This window comes from Eulemur rufifrons, chromosome 7 (genome assembly GCF_041146395.1).
Source record: "Eulemur rufifrons isolate Redbay chromosome 7, OSU_ERuf_1, whole genome shotgun sequence".
In the NCBI taxonomy this organism is placed as follows: domain Eukaryota; kingdom Metazoa; phylum Chordata; class Mammalia; order Primates; family Lemuridae; genus Eulemur; species Eulemur rufifrons.
The window spans coordinates 284,028,338-284,045,127 of NC_090989.1; the positions used below are offsets into that span (position 1 = coordinate 284,028,338).

Genomic DNA, 16,790 nt, shown 5'->3' on the forward strand with positions numbered 1-16,790 from the left:
CGCACGCCCACTGCCCGCACCCCCACAGGCCGCCCAGACGCAGAAGGCGCGAGGGTGTCAACAGGCGCGGCCTCCTGCCGGCCCCCCTGGGCACCGGGGAGAGAGAGGCCAAGAAAAGACCCAGACGGAGGAGGGTGGGAGAAAGAGCCGATGCCCCCAAAGTGCTCCTGCGACTCAGCTCCCACGCACACCCCAGGGGTGGGGAGCAGGGGCTCGCTGGCCCTGCACTCACTCCACTCATCAGCCCTGGGCGAGCCTGACTCTGTTTCCCTGCTGCCCCGAGCCCTGCCAGCACTCCAGGAAAGGAAAACAAGGGCCGGTGGCCAAGCAGGACTGCGGCTGGAAACCGGGTGGTCCAGACACTTATCCCTGCACGGTTTGCCGCGTTGGCAGGCAGCCACCGCTGCCCGCGGCTGGGAGGGGCGCGACAGGGAGGACAGGCCAGCCCTGCCAGGCCCCACACCGCCCATGTGAGGGCCAGAGTGGGGCCGCTGCCCCCCAGTAAGGAAGGCGTGGGCCCCTCCTCCGGGTCCCTGGGGCAGCCCTTTCCCGCCCTTCAGACCTGGCCAGACACCACCATGTCCCTGGCCCCCACCCCACCCCGCGCACCCTCCCTGGGGTTTTCCATGCATCTCCAAGTCCAGGCTGCCGGGGTTGGGGGGGACGCAGCGTCAGCTTGCCCCTCCCCTGTCTTGCCAGGCCCCCAGCACAGCCTGGCAGCGCACGGTCCACAGCAGCTCCTGGGCCACCGTCCCGCCCTCGCCCTGCGTCCAGAACACCCTCCCCTCGCCGCACCCAAGCCCTGCACGTCCTTCGGGACCCTGCCTCCAGCAGCCTGGGCAACTGGCTCCTCCCATGGGGCCGCCCGGAAGCCGGGCCTTAGATACCCAGGCCCCCCCCCAATGTCTCAACACGGCATGCACACATGCATACATGCACACTCCACACACGCATGCACACAGGACAGAGCCTCCCGCCCAACCCGACACCCCCCACGCCCAGGCAGGGCTGCAGCCGCCGCGCAGCCTGAACTCTCCCGAGGCCCCGCACGCCCGCCCCGACAAGCCCCCTTCACGTCATCCCACTCTCACTGTGACGGTTAACAACTCGTTCGCGGCAGCAGGTTGGTTATTACATCTCGGCCTTAATTAAAGAGGGCCGCAGAACGGCATTTTAACCAGCAATATCATTTTCTAATTGACACGGCTCCATTATCAAGAAAAATACTCCAGCCGGCCTGAAACGGAGCTGGCACCCCTCCTCCACCGCCCAGAGGGGAAGGACGGTTCAGCTTCAATTTTTAATCTACTGATGAAATATTCAAGGCCAGGGAGGGGATTGCGTTTCCCGAGGTGTCGGATCCCTGCCCTCTCGGGGCTCCCCGAGCCGGGCAGACACCGAGTGTGGGTGCCAGGGCCGGGCAGTCTGGAGGAACCGCGCCTGCGTGGGCCGGGCTGTGGTGGGCCGCCCCCCGCGGGTGACCCCGACTGCACCTTCCCTGAGGAGGATGCTGCGGCCAGAGGGCCAGGGCTGGCCCAAGGCCCCCCGTGCCTTCCCGCCGGCCTCTGGGCCCAGCCCTACCACGTGTCCACACCCCAGCCCCAAGTCCGACCCAGACAGGAGAACGGGCCTCGCGTGCCGTAATTTCCTGAGCAATCGAGGGCCCAGCCCCCGATGCCAGCATTTCCTCACGACCAGGCACTCACACGTCCAGGCCACACCCTGCACGTGGGGTCTGAGCAGGGTGTCCCCACTGCACAGGAGGAGACACTGCTGCGGGCAAAGAGGCAGTTCTGCCCACCCTCACCAAAGCACAGGGGCAGGCCCTCAAGGGTGGGTGACACTCAGCCTCGGTGACAGATGCAGCCAGCATTGCCAGGCAGCAGCTCACTCACTGTGCCACCACACAGCCGAGGCGCTGGCGGTGAGGACACAGCAGGAGGGAGGTGCTGGCCCAGGCCGAGGCCAGGACCCAGCCCAGCCCCCAGCGCCCCCACGCGCCCCCACGCGCCGCGGGACAGCAGCAGCAGGAGGGCAGAGCGGGCCCCGGCCCCCCCCCCCATGCTGCCTCTAAAGAAAGAAACGTCCCACGTGAAACAGCTCCCTGGTGCGGGCAGGTCTCTCGTGCAGCAGATGGGGGCCGGGCCAGGAGGCCCCACACACAGGTGCCCCGGATTCCCCACGCAGGCCCCGGTGAGCAGGGCACAGGCACACGGCGCACGGGGCTAGAATGATCCTTCACGTGGCTTCAGCCGGGTGCCCACTGTGCCCAGGAGAAAGACACTGACTGGCCAGAAACCACAGCACGTCCTCCCTGGACAGATGAGGAAACCGAGGCTCAGAAGGGCAAAGGGCCTCCCAAAGCCGCAGCTGGCGAGGGGGCAGGGAGCAACACCAACGATGAGTTCGACAAGCCACCCCACAGCGCCACCCCAAGAGCAGCGCCTGCCCCCTTCCTCCCCGTCGGCTTCCACGCATCCTGCCCTGAGAGCCTGACACGGACCAGCTGTCCGGCCGGGCCTGGACAGACAGTTTAATCACAGTCACCGCTGGCAGAGCGGCTCCCGGTATCGAGGGGCAAACGCAGCCGCCCGGCCATCTGCAGGGTCCGCTCTTCCTGGGCCTGGGCCGGCAAGTTGTCGAGACAGAGGCGTGAGTCAGGGGTCCAGGGCTTGGAGAAAGGGACCCAGCAGTGCCTAGGGACCTCCAGGCATGAGCTGCGGCCCCGAGCTGGCCCAGCCAGGAGGAGAGAAAGGCAGGAACGGCAGGACGAGACGGTGTACGCTGTCCACGCGGCTCCCACCGTGGGCAGCCTCCTGGGTGGGAGGTGCTGCCCAGCAGCAGCCGTGGCCCTGGGGCTCGAGGGGCACAGGCAGCCAGGTGGGAGTAAAGTCCCCAAACCTCATGAGACAAGCTGGCAGGCGCACAGGTCCCCAACGTCATGTGCACATGCGGCCACCTGGGGAGGCTCCCTGCCTGGCCCCAGCTCTGAGACGCCCCACGCTCCGGCACGTGACGAGCTTCTGGGGCCCAGTGACTCCCCTCTCCCCTCACCCACGCCCCAGCCAGGCTTGTCTGTGCCCGGGTGCCAGCCCGTCCCTGTCCCCTCCCCCCTGCTCCTTGAGGATGCCTCTCTGCCACCAAACCCCGCCAAGCCACCCACCCCAGCCAAGGTGCCTGCTGCCCAAGCTGCTCCCAGCAGGGCCACCAACCATGTGGACGTCCAGCACAAACAGGGCTCCCCGCAACCGGCATGTGTGAGGCGGGGGCTCTGCACCTGGCTGGGGCAGGGAGTAGGGGTCTGCAGGCCCAGCCAGACCCCTCTCCTGGGAGAGCCTCCACGCGGCCCTCGTGGGGCGGGCGGCACTCGGAAGGCCCCTCAGCTTGTGTTGAGTCCCGGGCACAGGCCCCTTCCTGGGGCAGCGCACCTGCGGGGCGGCAGCAGCCCCCGTGGCAAGGGCCCACCCTGCACTGCCGGTGACAGACCTGGGTCTCCCCGGTGCCTACCCACCCCCACTGGCACGACACCACAGCTTCCACTCAGGTGGTGCAGAGCTGGTCCCCGAAGAGACGCCCTGCCACGTCTGGAGGCCAGTGTGGGCCAGTCCCCAAGGCTGCGGAGACCGGGTGTTTGGGAAGGCACGCGGCGTCTTCCGACCACCGAATCCTGCACCACACGAGGCTGGCCGGCACCCAGTGGGCATCCGATGCCTCTGACAGCAGATGGACGGGCAGGTGCCACCGAGCCCTGGACCCCGAGGACAGGGCGTAGGCCAGGATGCACCGGGCAGGAACCAGCCCCCCACCTCAGCCGGACAATGGTGGCTGTTTGGGCCTGGCTGAACTCGGCCAAGACTGAACCCACGTGTCGGCCACCTGCATCCCCCGAGATCAGGTCAGCGTTCTGCTCACTACCAGCCTCGAATCTGCCACGGAGACAAGAGGCCTACACAGGCCCCTGGGAAGTTCCAGGGCAGCAAAGGGCTGCAGGGACCCTCCCAGCCACCCCGAGCTCGAGTCTCCGCACCTGGCACTTGCTGCCCTGCGCTCTGAAGCCCATCACAACAGGACGCCGATGCCGCCACGCCAGCAAACACTGTTCTGTCCTCACTCTTGAACCCCTAGTCCTGCTGCCTAAATGCTGCATCTAGAATGCACCAAACTCAGACCCAGGAGTTCCACTGCCTGGGAGGCTCCAGGTCTCCCCCAGACCCTGAAATCCACAGCCCTGCTCTGCCAACCTCCAAGTGGCCCCGCACAGCACCACAGCATAACTGCCCGGCCCAGCACCCTCCACACCCTCCGTGCCTCGTGACCCCGCAGAGGGCACCACCATGCAGCCCCAAACACCATGGTCACCCCGAGCCCCCAACCCAGGCCTGGCAGCTGTGGCTTCAGCCACCACCCAGACCCACCAGCTCCCCCATCCACACAGCCACTACCCCTTCCCACAGACTCAGACTCCACCCCTGCCCCAGATCTGCCATGCTGCACAGCCAGAACCCTCGCTCCCCGCTGCAGCCTCCAAAGGCTGCCCTCGCTGTCAGGACAGGCAGGCCCAGCACCCCAGCAGTGCCCCATCTTGCTCTGCTGCCCAGCAGCCCAACCCCTGTCCCTACCTTGCTGCCAGACTCCAACAGCAGCGCTGCAATGCCCCCACAGAGCGAATCCCTGCCACAGGCCCTTTGCACGTGCCACCCCTCAGCCTGGGAGGCCCTGTCTCCACACCACTGCCCGGCTGCTCCTTCTCACCTACGACCTTAGCTTCACTGCTGCCCAGGAAGGCTTTCCCTGGCCGCTCGCCAAGGACTGCTCCACGTACCTGGAACCTGACCCTCAGTGCAGGCCCCTGGCCAGCCCAGCCCGGCCCCCATGCTCCCCAGACGCAGGAGGTGCGGCAGTCAGGGGAGGGCCCCCCTGCTCCTCGGCAGATGCCCAGATGCTGCGGCACCCCCATCCGGCGCGACGTCCGCCCCTTGGTGTCCGGCCTCTGGGGCAGGTGGGCCGCGCTCCGCTGGGGGCGCGGAGACAAAGGCAGGCTGACCACGAGCGCCCGCAATTAATCTCGGTCAGCACCATGGCGGGGCAAGTTGGCCGCCCAGCGATTTACATTTTTATTAAATCACACAGGAAAATTAGAAACATTATTACTTCCCTCAGCTCTTTAACCCTTTCTCTGCCGGCTCTCCACATGCTGCCCCGGGCCGTCCGAGGCTGAGCGCCGAGGCTCCCACCCCACCGCAGCCACGCCAGGCTTCCGGCCGGGACGGGCGGCCGGGAGGCAGCACCTCCCCAGCCAGCCCCCAGCGCGGCCTTGAGTCAGGCGAGGCTCCCCCAAGCCCTGGTTCTCCCCCCTGTAACGCAGGACCGGTCAGGCCCTGCCGGGTTGCAGCCAGACCCAGCTGTCACCTCCTTCGCCCCACACTGTCCCGACTCGGCCTCCCCGAGTACCTGGGGCCTCCAGGAGGACCCTCCCCCGAGGGCAGCACCTTCCTCCACCCTGGACTTCAGACGCCACAAGGTTACAAGCAGGAGAAGGGGGTGAGGGCACAGACCCCCAAAATGAGGGCTCGGCCCCTGGGTGAGTCCACCCATGACGCCCAGACACACGCTTCCTTCGCCCACTTACGCCGAAGCCTGGGCGACGCCACGATCTGGGGCAGGTCCCACGGCCCCTGGGCACCCACAGTCCCCGAGGCCAGGCCCCAGTCAGGGACGGGCAAGAGCCCACAAACCCCGGCCTGGAGCAGGACGGGCTGAGTCCTCAGAAGGAACGAGCAGGCTGAGCTGGCCACCCTGCCCGGAGGGGGCGAGGCCCTCATGGAGCCGACGTCCAAGCAAGGCCTGGGGGGCGGCAGCCACGGAAGATCCACGGAAGCGCATTCGGGGGAAGGAACAGCACAAGGCCACGACAGGGAGGCACTGGGAATGTTCTAGCAACGGGAAGCAGATCAACCAGCACAGCTGGTCCCAGTGAGCGGGCGGCAGGGGCAGGGACAAGCCAGGGGCTGGCAGGACTCCTCCCCAGAGGCCACGCAGAACCGGAGGGACTAAAGAGGCCTGACCAGGTCGGGGGCTCGAGGACGAGCCAGCACTGTGTGGTCCCGGACGTCACATCACTCTGGGCTGTCACCCACACCCCCAGAAGCCACGGAGGCTGCTGCCCCGACTCCCCGCGGTCCTTACGTGGGTGCTGTGAGACGCACACATACCAGGAAGCTCGGCCGCGGGACGGGCCCTCGACGTGGGGAGTCGGGGAGAGCTCCCCGCGGGGGGGGAGCATCCACACAGCACCTCGACCGTCCCACCTGGAAGCGCGCTCCGTGCTCACCTGTGCCGGGAGCTGACCCCATGTGGTCACGAACGAGCAGGGTCAGAGTCAAATCTAATTACTCTTCACTTCCTCGTCGTGCGTGACGCACTGACAGTGGGGGCAGTGGCACCGTGGACCCCAGCCCCACCGTCCCCTCCTGCCCCGCGCTGCCTGGCACAGCCCAGCTGCTCAGGCCCCGTGCGGCATGAACGCCTGAGGACGACCCCTGGAGAGGCTGGCCGGGCCCGCACTGCCAGAGCGACAGGCACTCCCGGCAGGCGCCCATCCTGCCCCGGGGCCTGGGGGGGCCACCAACACGAGGGACCAAGGCTCCTCCAACCCCAAAGCCCAAACCCCCTCCAGCCACCTCACGCCAGCCCCAGGGTGGGGCCGAGCACAGTGAGCCAAGCCGGCACCCCCCCACCGACCGCCCAAGGGACACCCAGACCCATCACGGCTTTGGCCACACGTTCGCCCCCTTCCCAGCAGTCCCACTTCACAAGCTCCCAGCACCACGCCCTCTGCAGCACTGGGCGTGGCCTTGGGCCACACCAACATTAGTTCCCACGCCCGGGGGCAGCCGTCACCCCCATGTGCGTGGGGAGGGGACAGCGAGGCCCAGCACTGCTGAGCGGCGGGCACCAGCCTCTGGAGCACGTCCACGTCCATTTCCTCAACCGCCAGGTCCGGCAGAAGAGGGGCCGTCCTGCTCACCGGCCTGGCAATGTGAAACACCGGGAGCCTTGGGAGGAAGAGGACCCCCCCCAGTCCACACGGCAGCTCAGGCACCTTGTGATTCTGACCCCGCATGGCCCAGGGGCCCAGGAGGCAGAGCCTCCCAGGTGGGCATCACTGCCCCTCTCCCCAGCTCGGCATCCACCACCTAACTGTGCTGGGTCCACACCAGGCACCAGGCCCAGTACCGAGGCTGTGTCTGTCACTACCACCAGCGTGACAGGACAGAAGGCAGTGCCCATGGAGGGCGGAGGGGACCTAACCACTGAGAGCTTCCTGGAGGAGGCGGCATACAGGCAGATACCTGTCAGAGTGGGCAGTTGGCTGGTAAAGGAGCATTGTGGGGACCTGGAATTGGAGCAGGCCTGGCTCGAGGACCAAGGGGCATCCAGGGCCAGTGGCAGTGAGGAGCCTGCGGGCACTGGGGAGCCACAGAGGGTTGTGTGCAGGGGAGAAGCACAGTCCCCAGGGGGTGGGGAGGGCCCAGGAGCCCACAGCCTGGGTTCCAGCCTGTCCTCAACCTCCTGCTGGGAGCCCCAAGAGGCAGGAACCAAGCACTCTGCTTCCACCTTCGTAAGAGGAATCTGGGCCTTGGGCGGGTGCCCAGGGTTGGGGTTTTTGTGGAGAAACCTCCGGTTTCCCCCACTCTGCGGCTGCTGAGTCAGGAGCACAAGGGCGGGACCCCAATCTCAGCCCCTTCCGGCAGCGAGCAGGAAGCTGAGCCCCGAAAGTCTCTACTGAATGCCAGGCCAGACCCCAAGCTGCTTACTTCGTCCCTGGGTGGGAGGGGGGCTGGCTCACAGCCGGCGGTCTGGCCTGGCACTCACATGTCAGTGCTAGCAGGGGCTGGGGAAACTGAGGCCCAGGACAGCTGGGGGGGCCTTGTCCAGCAGGCCAGGTCCCTGGGGCCATCTTCAAGGGGAGGAGAAGGGCGGGGGCGGCAGGCACACCAGGCAGAGGGAACAGCGTGAGCGACGGCTCAGAGGTGTGGATGCACCAGGCTGGACGCAGCCGCCAGGGACCTCAGCACAGCCCGTTTCCCCACGAGGGGGTGACTACCTCCTGTGGGGGAGGGGGGCATGCCCACCCCACCTCAGTGGGGCCATGCTGGCCGGCAACGGGCCCAAGGGTGAGAGGACGCCAGGGACACCCCATCCGCTGACCAGGCCCTGCCCCACCCCACCCGGGGAGGAAGCGCTCTTTCCCACAGTTACGAAAGATCCTCCTTGCCAAAGGACGGCAAGGCAGAGTCGCAGCCTCACTTGGCCCAGTGCCATGCTTGGCTGGGGACGCGCAGCTGGTCCCCTGAGGCTGGGGCCCATGACGGAGCCCACCAAGCTGGACACACGTCCCTCCTCTGGCCACTCAGCAAGGTGGTGACACAACAGGGGACTTAACCCCCAAAGTCCACGTTGAGGCTGCACCCGGTGACTGGCCTCGCTTCCCGGCACTGAGATATTTCTGAGCCCCAAAACGGCTCTGGACCTAGCTGTCCCCAAAACCACCCTTCCCAAGGAAACGTTCTTCCCAGGAGGCAGAACCTTCCTTGTGTGCCCCGCGGCCCCCACTCCAGACGTCACAGGATGCTGACAGGCAATCCTTCACGAGCCCCCCAGGGACCCGGAGGAAGAAACTCAACTCCCCACCCCTCTGACAAAGACACTAAGGTTCAGAGGGGCCCCCAGCCACTGCTCTTCCCTGCTCCTGGGCAAGAACTGAAGGGCAGGCCCTACTTCAGTGAATGCTCATGACCACTTCTGAGCAGGGGCCATCGGCTCACTTCATAGATGAGAAAGTCAGGCTCAGAGAGGGAGACACCCTGCCCCAGGTCACACAGCTTGGAAGGGCTGGGAGGGGACCTGAGCCATGGCCCACAGATGGTTCCCTAGGCTCCAAGGCAGGAACCCCCTCCTGACCTCCCACAGGCCAAATGCCTTCTGCCCAAGACACCTCCCAGAGGCAGGGCTGGTGGAAATCCCATAATCTGCTGGGGCCTCCCTAAGGAGGAGGTGGCCCCCTCGGGCAGCAGGATTCGGTTTCCTGGCCTCTAATCAAAGGATTACCCGACAATCCCGGGCACCTCCACGGCCCCCAGCCCCCGTGCCGGGAGGGAAGGGCCACCGCTGGGCTCGGCAGGCTGAGCCAGCCAGGGCAGGGCCGGCCGCAGGGAGGCCGGGCAGGTTCCTCCACTGCAGGGTCCACTCTGCTGAGCGGCCAGGACCTTCCCAGCCCACCAGCTGGGCCTGGGCACTACCGGGCTGCCCACGCCAGCCCCCTCAGCCCTGGGGGCCACACCAGGCACCCACAGCAACCGCAGGGGCCTTCTCCTCCAACCCTGCAGCCCCCCGCCGCCCGCCCTGCTCAGGCCCACAGCCCCGCTTCAGGGTCACAGTCCGCGGCTGGAAGGGGCAGCACTGCAATGTCCCGAGTGTGGGCTCCCGGGCCCGGCCACCTGCGGGACCCCAGCTCTCTACATCTCAGTCTCCTTGCTGCAAAGCACGGGAGACGGGCACGGGACTGGTCCCCACACTGCCACAAGCTGTGCGAGCTGCTCAGCCTCTCTGAGCCCGGGCCTCACTCGTAAACGGGGCAACCCCTCCCCAGGACTTGCGGAGGGTAGTGGGCTTGGCACAGGCTGGCACAGGGCCCTCCCTGAACTGTGGCTTGCCACTCCTCGACCCAAACCCTGTCCTGACCCTGCTCGGGTCTGGGAGCCACGGTGGGCCTGGGGCTTTCTCCAGCCTGGTCTCCTGGGTCAGGACCCCCCACCCACCAATGGCCCAGCAGAAAGGCCTCAGGGAGACGACCCCCAGTCTGGGGTCTCCATGTAGCCTGCTGCCAGCAGTGCCCACCCAGGCAGGCCCCAGCTGGCCATGTGCTCTGACAACCCGCACCCCGGGGTGGGCTTCGCAGACCCCACAGCACGGCGGACCCCTCAGCAGGCCGGACCAGGGCCAGCGGAGGGTGTGGCCTGAACGAGCCCAGCCCCACCCTCCCTGCACTCTGCCAACATCCACGGCCCACCCCACACAAGGCGTATACCACCCAAACCTCGACCTCCAGCGAGAACAAGAGGAGGGGCGTAAGAAGACTGAGGCACACACCAAGGCATGCCTCCGCCACCACCCGCTCCCCATGCTGGCCCCCAAGGATGGGAAGAGGCCCCCCTGCACGACTACATGACAGGGAGTGAGCTCCCCGTCACCAGGTGTATGCCAGCCAAGCTACTGAGCCCCTCAGGTCATGCATGCACTTGACCCTCCGCGGTCCCAGGCCCCCGCCAGGAAGCCACGTGGAGACTGAAGGGCGGGCCCATCTAACCCAGAGTTGCTAAAAAGAGCCAACGGGGAAGTAAAAATAGGGAATAAAAATAAAATGGCTCCAGCCAGCCCTGGTTGTTTGTGTAGGAAACACGGCACCTCCCCGGCCAGAAGGCGGGCTCAGCTCCAGGTCCCTCCCACACAGGGAGTGTCTCCACCACCCACAGCTGCCACCGGGACTTGAACCTTGCACCGGGACCCTGGGCTGGAGGCGTCTCAGCCAGGAGTCCTGAGAACCTGGGTTCGAATCCCGGCTCTTCCGCTAATGAGCCATGTGACCTCGGGCAAGGAGCAGAGGCCCCCACCCGTGCCTCGGCCTCCCCTTCAGCAGCAGGGGTGCAGAGCCCACTTCCCCAGGTGGGGAGGGGGGAGGGGGAGCGTGCGGCACCGTGCCAGCTCGTGGCTCCAGCCACCACATCTCCTGCCCCCCGGGGCCCTCAGGGTGGGCTGCCGGGAGGGCCTAGAGTCAGAGAGCGCCTGGCTCCCAGCGCCCAGCCGTGCGGCGCTCAGACCTCGACTTCCTCACCTAACAATCAAAGGAAGCCTTCCTTCCTGTCCTTCCTGTCAGTCCTCTCCGGGTCACACCAGCTCGTTCGCACTCAAGTGTACATGACTGGCCCTGGCTTTAGGATCGGAGGGGCCATCCTCCCAGAGCACAGAATTCCACAGAAGGCAGGCTCCTTGCTCTCGGGCCGAGACGGCCCAGCCAGAGGGCAAGGGAGGGCCGTGCGGGCCACAGCCCACGCATCCAAGTCGCCTCCCAACCCTGGCAGCGTGGGGTCTGTCCACCTGGGTGAGCCATGACTGGCAGAGGCCGCCCGCGGCGCCTGCTGACCAGGAGGCTGAGCGCGGTGGGTGGGGAGTCAGTGGGGCCCACCAGCCAGGCCTGGGACGGGAGGACCATCCCAAGTGTGAGCCCCACTGGCCCTCGGTCCCTGTAACCCGCCCTACGTGCATTGCCCCCACGCCACCCCAGGAAGAGGCATCACCAATGTGCCCCAAACCACCCCCCCACGACAGCCCAGTCTGCTCTCAGCCCTCCATGGCACCCCGTTCCGGTCTCCGCAGGAGAAAACCCCAGCTCTGTGCACAGCTCACAGTCTGGGGACCCTGCCCGCTCCGGCCCCCGCTGCTTCCCTTGCGCCATCCGCCCTGACTGCGTGACCTCCCCTCACACACCAGGCGTGTCCACACCCCATGATGTCGCTCGGCCTGGACCCCACCCCTCAGCCCTTAGCTAGCCAAGGGCGCCGGGCTGCAGGGCCAGCGGCCAATGTCAAACCTGGGCTTGCCGGTGCTGGTGGCAGCAGGTGCAGGACACAGGAGGGCACACAGGAACACACAGGCATCAGGAGACACGCGCTCACACTAGGACACAAGCACAAAGGCTCACACGTGCACAGAGAGACACACATGAATGTGGATGCACACAGACACAGGCTCACATGTGGACACAGGTATGCAGACATACGTTCACACAGGGCATGGATTCTCCCCCACACATGCACACACAGGTGCACACACGCACATACAGGTGCACACGTGCACACACACAGGCTCACATGCACACACAGGTTCACACAGAGATACACACATGTTCACACATGCACATACAGGTACATACATGTGCACACATGCACATACGTGGGCTGACACCCACAGGCTCTCAAAAACAGGCACACACACACACGTGCTCACACATGCACACAGATGCACAGGCGCGAACACATGCACATTCTGGCTGGGAACCTGCCCCAGGGAGGGTGTGGGAAGGACGGTGTGGCCCTGAGGGCCGGGCAGGAGAAAGAAGACAGCCCAGGGCAACACACCCCACCTCGGTCCCAGCCTTTCTGCCAAGCGCACTCCTGCCTAGGGCCTCTGAGCCGGCCCGAGAGCACCAGGGGGTCCCCACACACCGCAGGGACAAGGCACACACCGCAGGACTCTGAGCCCCGTGGGCCTCCAGGTCCCTGAGCAGGCCCCAGGTGGGTGACTCCACCAGCCCCATCCAGACACCGGGCATGCAGGCCATCGGCCCAGGTCCTGCTCTGAGTCCCCAGGTCCCCGCTGGCATGGGCTGCCACACGCCAAGCAAGGAGCCCAGACAGGAGGCCAACAACAGTGGTGACAACAATTACTCCTTGTTCTCAGAAAGGCAGCCAGGGAAACCTGGGGGCGGGGGGAGGGCCAGCCGGGAGGGGCGGGAGGTGTCAGCAGGAAGGGGGCACTGGGCAGCCGTCTCCAGAGCCCTAGAGGGACCTCTGAGCTCTGCGAGTCCCTGGAGACCCCCAAGCCCTCCCCTCACCCACAGGGCCAGCGGAGCGCGGGGTCTGGCCTCAGCTCCAGGCTGGAGGGATGCTGCGGGGGTGGAGGCGCTGGCCGCCCTTCCGATAACAGCTTTACAGCTTATCAGCCACGTCCAGGCCTCGTGGGTGCCAGGGGCCGTCCCCTCCCCACCCAGTCAGCCAAGCATGAGCGTCCCTGCTGTCCAGCGCGGACACACACTAACTGTCCACACGCAGATAAGTCCTGGAAATTCGCTGCGGGCAGAGAGGACGCCGACACCCAGACTGCCCGCCGTGGCTGTGGCCAGACACACTCGGGGACACGCCTCTCCAGAGCACTCAGCCAGCAGGGGTGGTGGTGACCGCACCTGTGACCCCACGTGCTGGAGGACGCCAGCCCAGGTTGGAGGGACCAAGGTGCCACCTGGGCTGGAGGCCCACCAGTGTGGAGCCAGAAGTGGCCACGTCTCCCGCAGCTAGGACGACTCCATCGCGCCCTGACACCAGGGGGCCCTTTAAACACTACGGCATTTTTTCTGTATAAACCACATTCGTCCCACACCAGCCACGGGAGCCAGGAATAAACCAGCGGGGCTCAAACACCTGGCGGTGGCCGTGCCCCAGGCACTGTCCCCCGCCCAGTCCAGCCTGAGGGAGGCCGGGGGAGGGGGAAGCTGCGCTGCAGGGACGTCCCGCGTCCCAGGCAGCTGACTGGGGCACTCGGTGCCCTGCTCCCTGGGTCCAGTGAGGAGCCCCAAGGGCCCTGACTCCAGGCCAGGGGGCTGCTAGCCGGCAATCTCGGGCACCCACGCCCCTCCCGGTGCCCCCAGCTTCAGAGAGGGTGACTGACCCTCACAAGGCTGCCACATGCACTCCTCCAACAGGTCCCGAAAGAGCAGAGGCCCTGGGCCTCGGGCCACACCCGCAGCAGAGCCAGAGCCACCTCCCACCTCCTCGTGGGAGGCCGAGGCTCCGGGCCTGCTGCTGGCTGCTTCATGGTCCCAGAGCTATGGCTCTGCGGCCTGGAACCCCGGGGAAGGGCAAGGACAAGGCAGGGTGGGGAGGGCCACCTCCAAATGCAGCCCTGAGCACTGAGAGGAGTCGGGAGGCTGGCCACCCAGAACCTCCTCTCCCACCTCCTCCAGCCTCAGGGCCAGGCCCCCCACCCCAGCCCCAGCCCCAGCGCCACCCGCCCTGTCCCCACCACCTCTCACACGGGGACCTGACACCACTCAGACCCCACACGTCCCACAGCAAAACCCAACTGGCCCCGAAACCCGCTCCTTCCATAGGTTCCCCCTTTTAGGTTCCACCTCCCAGGTGCTTAGGCCAAAGCCACGGGGCCTCAAGGTGACCCTAGATGCCCCTCGCTGCCACCTTGACTTCCAATCCACCAGCCCAAGCCCTGGGTCACTGCCCCCAGCAGCCCCTCCTCCAGGCAGCAGCAGGGCCTCCACTGGGCGGGCACAGGACCCTGGCAGGGCTCTGCACCCCCGGTGTAGATCCAGAGCCTTCTCCTGCCCTCTGACCCACACTCGCCCCTCCCCCTCACCCACTGGCCAACACCTACGACACCTTGGGTAGGCGACCGCTGTGGCCGTCAGCGGAGCTCTGGGGGAGCTGCTCCCCGTGCACCTGCACCCCTGCTCTGTGCCATCCTGGTCCTGCCCAACACCGCTGCCCCCTCTGTGGCCCCACCCCGCGTTTCCCTCACACCCTTCTTGAGCCCCAGACCTCCTCGGCCACCTGAAGACCCCCATGTCCCCACGAGCCTGGCAGCCCCTGAGACCTGCCTGCTGTGTCCTCAGAGCAGCTCTAGACGGGGTGGGGCGCTCCTCACGCGCTGGCGGCACGGCAGCCCCGAGTATCTCCCTGGCACCTGCAGGGCGGGCATGCGGCCGCGGAGCCAAACAAAACTCACTCACCTCATTTCTCTTCTGAGTGTGAGGTCTGCGTTCCACAGCCACGTGAGCTGTGGTCAGGGGCAGCTGCTGGAAGCACCGCGCTACAAGGACACCCAGGGCCTTGGAGCCTGGCCCCACAGGGGAAGGCACACTGCTGCCTGAGATGGGGAAACTGACTTCCCCGGGCGAACTCCTACACATCCTTCATGACCCAGTTCAGAAGGCCCAATCCGCTGCACACCAGGTCGAGCTAATAATGCTTCGTCTGTGTCCCCTCTGCCTCCAGTACACCCTCCCACCACCAAACTCACACGCTCTCCATCCCAGACTGGGGTCAGGGATATCTTACAGAAAGGAAAACTAAGGCCCAAAGAGGTTTAAAAACATCTGGTCCAAAGTTACACCCTGTCAAGTGGCAGCACTGGGGTCCATCCCAGGCCGCTTGGCCCCAGGCACCACTCTTACCCCCTCCCCAGTGGCCAGCAGGAGCCAGATGAGCGTGGACAGACGGGTGGACAGCAGGCAGGTCGGAGGTTTGCTCTCACCCCACGGCCGGCCTCAACTCCCCCAGCTAACAAGTCTCAGTGTGAGGTACTCGGCAGCAGAGGAGGGAGCCGGGTCCCCACGCAGGCAGGCCTTTGGGGCTGGGGGCGCACCCCTGCGTCTGGGAGTCTGTGTCCACCAGAAGCCAGGCCTGGCCAGCGGGGCAGCTGCACCTCATGTGGGCTGGGCAAGGGTGGGGCACACACAGGGGGCGACACCCCTGCAGCTCGGCCTCGGGCTCCCTCCCAGGGCCCCCCAGGATTCCAGCTGGCCCAAGGATGCCTCACAGACAGGGTCCCGGCCCCTAGTCCCAGACCTGCCCATCTCCTCCCAGCACCAGGCTGGACACACAGCAGGACTTCCCCTTCCTGCAGGTTGGACAGGCCCCCAGGAAGAGGACGATTCAAGCAAACGCAGTGATTTGAAAAACCAACTTTGCAAGGAACAGGCTCCCCTCCCATGTCTCTGAGCCCGAGGGGCCAGGGAGAACCTGCCGGGAGCACGAATTCATCCAACAAACATGCACGAGGCTGGTGCAGTGCCTGCTGCTGTGGACTCGGGGCAAACCAGACCTGTGAGCCGACTCCCCTCGATGACAGGGGTTCCTGGGGAAGACGCTGAGGGCTCAGGGCCCCGTGGGAAGGAGGCTGCGCCCGTCAGTGCGGTCTGCCAAGGGTCCCGGGGAGAGCGAGCACAGCGGCCGCGTCCTTCCTGCCCCAGCTCAGCCGGACCGCCTTCCTTCCATTTACAAACAAGGAAACCGAGAGAAAGAGGAAGGAAGTAACGCGCTCCAAGTCACAAAGTTCACGTGGCAGAAAGGGAATGGAACAGCCGGTGCCCAGAGCGTGCCACCGCCCTCAGTCCAGAGGTCTGGAGGGGCCTAGAGACCATCTCCACGTGGCCTCTCAGGGACTTCTCCCTGGGTCCCAGCCCCAAGGCAAGCGGGGCCACGCCAGGATGGGGGGCTGGTGCCCTGACCTCGTGCCCAGGGGGATGGAGAAGAGGGAAGCGGAAGCCACAGGCGGTGCTACCCGCCCAGGCCCACCCCCCACTGCCCGGGCACAGAGTGGCCAGGCACCCAGTGACAAAGGCCCCGCCTCTCAGCCCTCCTCCTCGACCTTGATCCCGGCAGAAAGTCCATGAGCGGGGCGGAGCGGGGCGGGGCGGGGCAGGGTGGGGGAGGCTCCGCCACCTCCCGTGGACTCTGGTCCTGGTCAGAGCTGTTTTCCTCCCTCCGGGCGGGAGACAGCAAGGCCAGCAGACAGCCCAGCACTCACGTCGGGGCACCCAGGCAGAGCTGCCACTGGGAGAGGCAGGGACGGACCAAGCGATGTGGGGCAGACAGGCGGGTGGGGACGGGACCCCCGCTGCTCCACTCAGAAAGGACCCAACCACGGCCACTCACCCCGGGAGCCAGAGCCCCGAGCTGGGGTCACCATGCGTGTGTGGTGGGCCAGGATGGGTCACACTCCAGACCAGGGCCCAGGAAGGAGAGGGGCAGCAGGCTAGCCGGGGGCCGCCAGGCACAGCGAGGCCCACTCCCAGCCTTAGCTTCTCACTGGGTTAATTATTCCCAGACCAGCTGACCACACCCCCCATGCCCACAGCCTGTAACCTGGCCAGCAAGGGGCAGGCTCGAGAGCCTGGCCACACAGTCGGCTCCTCCAGAGACCCCCAGGGAGGACACCCA

General features: G+C 66.3%; 1 protein-coding gene across 4 annotated transcripts in view; it reads right to left on the bottom strand.

Annotated features, from left to right (window-relative positions):
- The window catches only part of RXRA (retinoid X receptor alpha), a 153,209-nt gene that overhangs the window by 71,189 nt on the left and 65,230 nt on the right, over positions 1-16,790 (bottom strand). Inside the window, exon 1 of one of the 4 annotated variants that reach the window (XM_069477052.1) lies at positions 16,506-16,627. The exons of the other annotated variants lie outside the window; for them this stretch is intronic. Within the exon in view, the coding sequence (XP_069333153.1) occupies positions 16,506-16,539 (34 nt within the window). The 5' untranslated portion in view covers positions 16,540-16,627. Of the gene's footprint in view, positions 1-16,505; positions 16,628-16,790 lie in introns of those variants that run through there. 4 annotated transcript variants of the gene reach the window in all.